Below are 9,781 nucleotides of genomic sequence, written 5' to 3'. Positions count from 1 at the left end.
GGGCGCATCTAACGTAGGCAAAAGCGATCAATATATACATTGATATATCGTACACTTAATTTGGATAAAAAAAAGTACATGCACGACACTCCATCAATCATGGCAAATGCATATGTTAGGTTTTTCGTTCACCGGGGTGCTTGTACCATATTGCCGCTCCCTTAGAGCAGGTACAATAGCAGACTATTAGTCACCTGCAAACATATTTTAGTGAGATAAAAAATGAGAAAGAAGAGCAGCGGGCTACAGATCTATAGCCAGCTGCAGCACGGACTCCAAGATACAATGTGTGTATGACAGGTGTGACCATATATTAATTGTATAGTAAGCAACTATTATATGAATGAATTGACTATTAGATTGGCTACAAATAAATTAGAGCTAGCAGTGGGCTATACTATTAAACTTGCTCTTAGGGCTCTGTTTTGCAGCTTGGTAGCAGCTGCAACTTTTAAAAAGAATTTTCAGCTCCCCATATATGAGATAATTGCTACATAATTTTTTTAAAAAAATTCGATTTGAAATTTTCAAAAATTTAGACCATCAGCACGAAACTATTAATTCAACCGAACAGACCATCGTTACGAAACCGTTTCGCTGAAAATTCAAATTTTTGTCAAAAATTGTTCAAATGTCATTTCTTTTCTCCGATAGATTTGTGTGTAACGAAATTATAAAACCTTATCATTTGCTTATCAGAATATTCAAATTAATAAGTGGGCATTACCTGCGTGCAGTCGTGCACAAGCTGCATTCGTGCTTAGAACAAGTTTAATAGTATAGCCAGCTATTAGCTCTAAATTATCTTTAGTCAATTTAATAGCTAATTCATATAATAGTTACATATAAACATATATATACTACATTATTAATACCTGGATCCACCTATCATACACACATGTATCTTGGAGTCCGTGTTGCAGCTGACTATAAATCTGTAGCCCACTGCTCTTCTCTCTCCTCTCTTATCTCCTCGAAATATGTTTATAGAGTGTGCTATTCAATCTGCTCTTAGCTTCTGTTCCACTCGTCGCTGGGTTGGTCTCGTGTAAAGTTTTGCAATTTGGCAGGTGTTTTGGCACCAATATGTAGCCAAGACGCAGCGAGTATAGTAAACTAGTACGGAGTAGTTAATTAATGCATATATATTGGATTGATGTATTGCGATTTGGTCAATGTTAATTAGGTCCTCAATTGCATGCCTACGTATTCCATTTGTGTGATGATGCCGGCAAGGCATGCATTACAACATTAGTCAGCCCCACCACTTAGGATCGATGGGGAATTAGTGGCGGACGAGATTAACTTCAAATTAAGCACCCAAGCTAGCTAGCTTTCTTCTAGATCGGTCCTAGCCACCACACAAGTCCACAACACCATTGCCGCCCTAGTGCAAATGTGTGTGCAAATGCACGGCGACTCCGCGAGTTGGCCAATAAATTAATTAGTGGTGGGAACCGCAAAACTTTTGGGTCTATATACTCCGTATTTAACACCGTTGACTTTTTAGCACAGGTTTAACCATTCGTCTTATTCAAAAAATTTTGTGAAATATGTAAAACTATATATACACATATAAGTATATTTAACAATGAATCAAATGATAGGAAAAGAATTAATAATTACTTAAATTTTTTTGAATAAAACAAACGGTCAAATATATTTTAAAAGGTCAACGGCGTCAAATATTTAGAAACGGAGGGAGTATATACTATACATAAATTCATTTCTCACTCATCCTACGTCTATGTATACCAATACAAAACCAAAAAAATTAAAATACCTCCACTTTATCAAATCCTAAATTAATTATTTTTTCTTATATATTCTCAATATATTTATTATCTACTTTCACAAACTATGATATAATAATTACTTTAAAAGATAAAATTATTCTATAAAAGATGGAAGGGGCTTAAAATTAACTATTCTTAGACAGAGGAAGTAATAAATATCACCAAAAGTTTTGAATTTTTTATATGTACTTATAAAAATTGTACATGTGCATAGATTACTGGGAAAGTATTGTAGTGAAAACCTGGATATCGTATAGTGAAAAACTATTTTCACACGGTCAGGAGAACGCTCTCGCTTGACCAGATCACCAGATAGCGAGGAGGCTATCTTCAAAATTTCGAACCCGTGATACGGTATCATTCGGCCGAAAATTTTAATTTTCCATGAATTTTGGCAATATATATTCAAATTTGATAAAATTTTGTTTAAAATTCGGACCGGTAACAAATACCGGCACCCTCCGATACAAATACCTGAGTTGGGAGCGACATGTGTGGCTGTCAAGTCAGTGAAGGGGAAGGACGACACGAGTTAATTATAGCTCCACCAAAATAAGCATGCATTGGGAGTTAAAAAAAAGGATTAACAGACTAATGCTTTAATTTTTAACCCGATTTAATTGCACTGGATTTAATACTTAGGGGTCAAATATCGGCATTGTGATTCACATATATGAATCAGATACAGCCACTAATTAAGGGACACAAAGTGGACTTATTTCCAATAGTTTTATAGCTTCTGAGCCTCTTGATGGGCCTAGCCTACCCCCGGCCCACGCAAACTGCAGAGGCTGGGTGGTAGCCGTTGGCCGCCGCCGCCGCCGCCGCCGCGTGGAGGGGACGAGACCGGCGGTGGAAGCAAAGCTTTGCCTCCCTCTTCCGCTAGCTTTCCTTCCACCGCCACCGTACTCGCCGCATCGCGCTAGGCTGGAGCCATGGAATCCAGCCGCCGCCGCCGGCAAGCAACCCGGGGCAGTCACGCTCACGCCGCGGGGATGGCCGCGCCGCGCCACCACGATTCCTTCCGTGTCGCCGCCTCCGCCTCCGCCCCCCTTTAACCCGCGGAGCTGCACGCTGCGTGCGGATGGTCCGGAGGAGGGGCGACGACGACGCCGCGGCGCGCGAGCTGAGGGGAGGAGGAGGAGGAGAATGGAGGAGTCGTCGATCACGCACACGCCCACCTGGGTGGTGGCCGTCGTCTGCTTCGCCATCGTCTCCGTCTCCCTCGCCGCCGAGCGCCTCCTCCACCACCTCGGCAAGGCACGCGCACCTCCCTTCCTCCCTCCTTTATCCCACCCCTATATGCTCTCGCCTCTCCAAATGCACCCGCCGATTCGTGTTGGATTCGTACGCGGTGGTGGATTTGCTACGCGCTGTGGGTTATGCTCGCGTTTGGGGGATCAGGAAATTCGGGTTTGCAGGCATCCGATCCGAGCGCTCGCCGTGATTTCTCTTCTCTTCCCCTGCGGGAATCGAGGTCTCGTAACTAAGTCATAATAATGGCTGATGAACTGGTGACGCCATCGCAATCGAGTTCATCTTGTTTCCAGCAACATAAGGGCGGGCTGGTTTTGGATGGATATTTAACTTGTTTGCAACTACATATGGCCTTGTTTTACTGGATTGAGGAGCTAGAATTTGAGTGCTCAGTTGGAATAGCTAGCCGTGTAGATGTTCGCTTCTCTGTGGATGGATTTTTCTCGCTGTGCTACGAATGCACAGTAATTTAGTACTACATGGTTATGGCCAAATGTGTTGTATGATTAATCTCATCACATCCTAAGCTGACAAACTAGTTGACAGACACAACATTTTTCCTGCCAGCATCATCACACAAGCACACTCGTCCGTTTTTCTAGGACCAGACAGTTTGCCAATACAAATAATTTCATTGTTAGGTAAGGTGATAGCTCACATGCTATGCATAATCTCATTTTTCTTTCTGGCAAGGCACTTCCATTGTTGGCTCAATATAGTTATCCTCCTTTGACCCAGTTAACTTCGCTCCCTTGTTTCCTTGCTGTGTGTCAGTTAGCTCTTCTGGTTAGGCGTCAAATGATGGTGTTCGTGTCTTCTATTAATTGATTTAATTACTGGGTATTTTATGTTAGTGGACTTCTAAGAAAGCAAACTTTTTATGTTCTGTTGAAACAATAACAGTCAGAGCTTAACTTTCATTTTTTCCCATTAAAAAAAATACAGTGCATTGTTCAATATTCAATATGAGTTTTAATACTCAACACATTTGTTGAATTGACTTAGTAATAATGGTCGACAATGCTATTAAGAAACTGCTAAGTTCTTCTTTTCTTCTTGCTCATACAGTTCTTGAAACATAAAGATCAGAAGGCATTGTATTCAGCTCTCGAGAGACTAAAAGAAGGTATCATTCAGGAATATCTTCAGTTGCTTATTTTCGATATTGTTAACCGGACTTCAATATATAAACATGGTACATCTGTTGTAGAATTTCACTTATTTTGGTTAAACAAAAATATTCAAAATAGCTGCTTACGGTATATTTGTATTTCACAAAATTTATGCTATTTCATTTAAAATTTTATTTCTTTAACGTCTTATCTAATTGAGTGTCTACATATGCAGAGTTAATGCTTCTGGGATTCATTTCCTTCGTCCTGAGCCTCTCTGAAGGTTTCATTGTTGGTATTTGTGTTTCGGAAAATGCTATGCATTTGATGCTTCCATGCAAGAAAGAGACTTACCAGCTTTCAGAAGGTGTTAAGCTTTGCAAGAAAAAGGTTAGGGATATACACCATTATCGAATATTAAGGATTCCTTTTCTTGGAAATGAAAATAGTATCTGATTGTTTTTCTTGCAACTTTTTTGTGGGAAATTGTTTCTTGAAAGTGGATGCCTGGTTCTATGATGTTTGAAATTCCATTCTGGCATACAAATTACACATTGTTGTTTAGCAAAACCTTGTGCCAATTTTGTTTTGCAGAACTGTTTCAATAAACATTGTAACAAAACAGGTTTGCTCTGTTTTAGGGTGAAGTTCCCCTGTTATCAGTGGAGGCATTGCATCAGCTGCACATCTTCATATTTATACTTGGTTTGGTCCATGTTGTGTTCTGTGCTACAACAATATTACTTGGTGGAGCGAAGGTATATCTGCATAGATAAGTCTCTGTGATATGTGACCATGCTTCCATTGATTAATCTTTGCCTGGTTAAACTTTGTAGATAAGAAAATGGAAGCTTTGGGAGACAGAAATCCAACAGGAAATGCAACAGAAATGTGTGTGTTATTTCCCTATTCTTTGCTTCTGTTTTTAAATAACTTATGTTCCAAAATAAAATATAATTATAAAAGATAAAGATACACAATTTTCTTGAATGCATATTGAAGCGTAGAAAGGGTCAGCTTTCACAAGATAGTATTACCTTCACTGATTTAAGTTAGAACATACTCTGTAACCTTGCACATCCCCTCAGCTTATGTTTTCCCATGTTTTTTGTATTTTGTCCTAGTTGTTCACACTGGCTTGTTCCTGCCATCCTTTGGTTTCAAGGTGTTTTAAGGCATAAGCATATATTGATAAGCCATTTGCATGCGACTGAACACCTTTCAGTTTCTTTTTAACCATTGTCATTGTCACTGAAATTCAGTTACCATAGGAGGAAGAATTCAGTTCTCATAAATTTCTTAATTGTGACTGCATGATTGCATCATTGTCTGTCCATAACCTATAGGTGGGTTAAGTTATGACTTATGCGTATTGGTCACATAACCTCTTTTTTCTACCGAGCTGGCTTCAGAGCACTTTAGCATGATAGCTCAATATGCTTGGATGTTCATGCTTCTCATCTGACACTGAAAAATGGATTTGTGCTTATTCCAATGCCTGTACCTATAACCTATGTTTGCTAATTGAGTTTTCCATTGCATAAACCACATAAGCACTTTGCATTATGCCAAACAAGTGAAATGGCTTCAAATTCCAGTAGTGTGTTGCTTGTACAAGTTTGTTCACTGTTATGCCACTTTCTCCTGATGACCCTTTTTGTCTTTAGATATACTTACTGATGAGCAATTCCTTTGGTCAAATATTAGTTTCTTTTTGGTTGATACCCAGGATTAATCATTCATGAAGAAGGCAGTCACCACGACATGCATAAACAACATATTGGAATGTCCAATTTTTGCAGTGTTTCTTAATGATGTTAATGCACCACGCTCTGATTATTCCCTTTCCAGACTTACTAGTTACTACCATTAGGAAGTTCTGTATAAAAGATCGTGTCTCCATTTTCCTGTTAGAAGCACTAGGCTGCTAACACTTTAACATTTTCATTCGTTGTGTAATGATCTCATTTTTATTGGAGAAATTGGTTGTAGTACAAAAAAGAGATGCTACACCTGGGCGTATTGCACATAATCAACAGGGTGAATTTGTCAGTGAGCGAACAAAGGGGTTATGGATGAAGCTGGCTGTTGTAAGCTGGATAGTAAGTCATCTGCCAAATCTTTTGTGCTTTCTCATTTCATATATTTTGGAATGTGGATATCCGCATGCTGCCATGGCCGTAAGTTGATCCAAATCATGATTGATGTAAATAAGCAATGATTATATCATTGCACGAATTGCATGCCACAGTGCCATTAAAGTATGGAAAGTATGCAAAAAAATGCTATCTTTCAAAGTGGTCACATGTCTGATGTTCATATTGGATCAATACATTCAGTAAACATTCTTTATTATATAGTTAAATGCTTTCCGCAAGACATTGTTTCCTACCATTCTCCTACTATGTTCTATGTATGTGTTTATTGCAATGCTTATGATGTTTGCTTACTGTCTTCAGTAGTGCCTCATGTATCTATAACTTTACGAAGGTGTTTTTTTCTAAAAGCTTTTATCTACATATATTGCAGATTGCTTTCTTTAAGCAGTTTCATGATTCTGTGAGTAAATCAGATTATAAAGCACTTAGATCAGCATTCGGCTTGGTAAGACACATCATTTATTTCAAGCCTTGCTCATTGATTTACATCGCTATTGAAGCGAACAGGGTGCTTTTGTTTTCACAGAAACATTTCCCAAGTCATCCATCCTTCAATTTCTACAAGTACTTGATTCGTGCTCTTGAACATGACTTTAAGAGAGTAGTTGGTATCAGGTTGGTGTTTTCATAGAACAGTTCTAACCTTTGACTTAAATTTGTACATGACGTTAATATTAGCTAGTTGTGTGCAGCTGGTACATGTGGCTTTTTGTCATCCTTTTCCTATTGCTGAATATAAACGGTTAGTCTACATGTCCCCTTGATTCATTGGATCCAGTATAGTGGTATACAGTAAATGATTAAAATGGCATGGTATCTTCTTATTATTACCAGTACATGCTTTATTTGAACACTACCATTGGTGGCTTGTGAATAACATGGTGTTTCTGCATTGTATGCTACTATCCTTGTATGAATTAGCATGCCATTTGCATATCAACTTTAGGATTCAGAAAGTGGTATCAGTTCTCTTATGGAGCAAGGTTTGTAATAGTTTTCTGTGGGGTGTAATGCTCTTCATCCTTTGATTATTGTCCAATGCAGGATGGCATACATACTTCTGGTTAGCTTTCTTGCCTCTGTTTGTAAGTCAAACTTTCTCCTTTTGACATGGGTTCCGTTGAATTCATATACTCTACTTCCTGCTATCTACTTTAGAATTCTTCCTTTTTTGGTGAGACATCTACTTTTAAATTCTGACTCAAATCTACATTAGCTGTTATTTTTGAAAAGTAAACATAGAATGAATTTATATCTGAATGAGGCACTTCCTGATAATGGAGTAAAATTGCAGCTCCTGCTTGTTGTTGGTGCAAAGCTAGAGCATATTATTACCCGATTAGCTCAAGAGGCAGCAGCAGTGGCATCATTATCACACGGAACAGAGAGAACTCCTTATGTAAAGCCATCGAAGGAACATTTCTGGTTTGGCAGACCTGAAATTGTCCTCAACCTGATCCATTTCATCCTGTTCCAGAACTCTTTCGAGATTGGTTTTTTCATCTGGGTCTTGGTATTGTCCATTGCGCTCTCCCACTTCAATTGCAAGCATTTAATGATTATGACTTCGCAGAATCGCAGCTAATAAAGGAATCACTCGACAGGTAACATTCGGGTTCGACTCGTGCATTATGGAGAAGAAGGTGTACGCCATTTCTAGGCTTGTTATTGGGTCAGTAAAAATTCTGAATTACCTGCAAGATTCGTTCTTTCTCACATGCATAGTCCTGCTAGCACAATAAGAGTTGGAACATTACTTATCCGTTGACCTTTTATGCCCTTAGTTCTACTAAATTACTTAGAGTCGTCTTGATAATGACTAATTATTTGCTGTTTAATGCAGTGTGCTCATCCAAATGATCTGCAGCTACGTCACTCTACCACTATACGCCATCGTTACACATGTAGGCTCCAGAAATAACTCTCTCTTTTGACGGTCCGTTTGGTTGGAGGGAGTTTTTAGGAGGGATCGGGAGTTTAGAGGGATGAGGTTATTAAGTGTTTTGTTTGGTTGGGAGACATGAGAATTTTGGTGGGATGGGGATGGGGAATTGAGGAAGGAACTCCCTCCTTTTCAATACCTGGTAGGGGTAGGTAATTGGGAGGGAATTCCTCTTTTACTTTATCTAAGCAAATCTCAGCCATCCGTTTTTATTAATGATTTAATTTTCAACTAAACTCCCTATCAATATCCATCACCTCTACCAAACAAGATATTGGGATTAAAAATCAAATTCTCATCTTAATCTTATCATCAATTCGCTCGTGTAAACTCCCAATCTCCTTCTGAAGGTTTTTTACTACTTCATGAAATGTTTCACTTTTACTGCTCTCTGACGATGGCGTTCCCAGATGGACGGAGGCATCAAGCTGCAAGGGATTGGGTCGGGCCTGCACGAGTCCGTCGCGGGGTGGGCCCTGGACGCCCGGAGGAAGAAGGAGGAGCAGCAGTCGTCCCACGGCGGCGCCACCACCGGCGCGACGGAGGGGAGCAATTACAGGAGCGACCACTTCGGGGCCTCGCCGCGCAGCGCCCTGGCGCCGCCGCCACCACCTTCCCCCGACCTGGTCGAGATCGTCTCCGTCGCCGCCGCCGACGACGACGGCGACGACAGCCGCCACCGTAGGTGATGATTGACGAAATTATATTCATTGTGTCGGGGGCGGCGATGATCGATCTCTGCTGCATATGCGTCCGTCGCATCATGGATTCGTACGTCAGGGCTGTCTGTAACGTCAGCGTCGGCGCTAGCTGCCGACGGGACGCGTCGTCCGCCGCCGGCCGAGCCGGCAGGAAGGCAGGCGCGTTGTGACATGTCGTGTGAGACGCCACAACGCTTGTTGGCTGGCCGGCGCTGGCCTGGCCTGGCTTGGCTTGGCTCGTGTTTTCTTTCTGTGTCGTCCCCGGAGCCCACATACACACTCGCGCGGCAGGTGTTCCTGATGGACATGCCTCCGTAACTCCGTTTTGTAATAAGAAAATAATCCTGTAAAGACTAAAGACAAGGTAGAAGCAGAATGAGCCTGTGTGGTTGTATATATGCATGTAATTATTATTTCCTCCTTCTCAAAATGTTTTTATCTAGGATAGCATTTGAATGATCTATCTTAATATAATGAATCTTTGTATATGATATATATCAAATCTCATGCTAGATAGTGCTCCGTCTTTTTGAGACGGAGGTAGTATTTCACCTGGACTCTCTCTAACCTGTGCAGGCATGTACATTGTAGGTAACGGTTTCTTGTTTGATCGATGGTGCATTGCTAGCTGCTGCACGTGGTGATCGATCTGATAAAAAAGCTACGGATGGCTTCAAGCTTTGTCATGGCGAAAGCTAGCTGCTCGTCATCACAATTCACAGGTACATAGCGCGTAACCCCTCCTTTCGCTTTATTATTTCCTAGTGCAAACAAATCCTCCATCGGTCTCATTTTAAGTATAGCCATGATTTTC

The 9,781-nt window shown here is 40.6% G+C and overlaps 1 protein-coding gene across 1 annotated transcript; it reads left to right on the top strand.

Annotated features, from left to right (window-relative positions):
- The first annotated feature begins 2,613 nt into the window (after positions 1-2,613).
- Positions 2,614-9,460, top strand: LOC9267607 (MLO-like protein 13). The gene is made up of 14 exons (XM_015786306.3): positions 2,614-3,056; positions 4,122-4,179; positions 4,401-4,555; positions 4,807-4,923; positions 5,002-5,056; positions 6,158-6,267; positions 6,695-6,769; positions 6,851-6,939; positions 7,017-7,066; positions 7,369-7,409; positions 7,619-7,837; positions 7,929-7,996; positions 8,168-8,228; positions 8,677-9,460. Exons 1-14 carry the CDS (start codon positions 2,946-2,948, stop codon positions 8,953-8,955), a joined length of 1,488 nt encoding a protein of 495 aa, XP_015641792.1. The 5' UTR covers positions 2,614-2,945; the 3' UTR covers positions 8,956-9,460.
- The last annotated feature ends 321 nt before the right edge of the window (positions 9,461-9,781 follow it).

This window comes from Oryza sativa, chromosome 6, assembly GCF_034140825.1.
Source record: "Oryza sativa Japonica Group chromosome 6, ASM3414082v1".
In the NCBI taxonomy this organism is placed as follows: domain Eukaryota; kingdom Viridiplantae; phylum Streptophyta; class Magnoliopsida; order Poales; family Poaceae; genus Oryza; species Oryza sativa.
The sequence above is the reverse complement of the archived record's forward strand: the minus strand, read 5'-3'. Positions and strand labels throughout refer to the sequence as shown.

Bases quoted from the DNA above. Each gene is read 5' to 3' on its own strand.
- LOC9267607 (XM_015786306.3), top strand. From the start codon at position 2,946: ATGGAGGAGTCGTCGATCACGCACACGCCCACCTGGGTGGTGGCCGTC. The intron at 6,268-6,694 runs GTAAGTCATCTG...CATATATTGCAG, and splicing joins TGGCTGTTGTAAGCTGGATA to ATTGCTTTCTTTAAGCAGTT. The intron at 6,940-7,016 runs GTTGGTGTTTTC...AGTTGTGTGCAG, and splicing joins AAGAGAGTAGTTGGTATCAG to CTGGTACATGTGGCTTTTTG.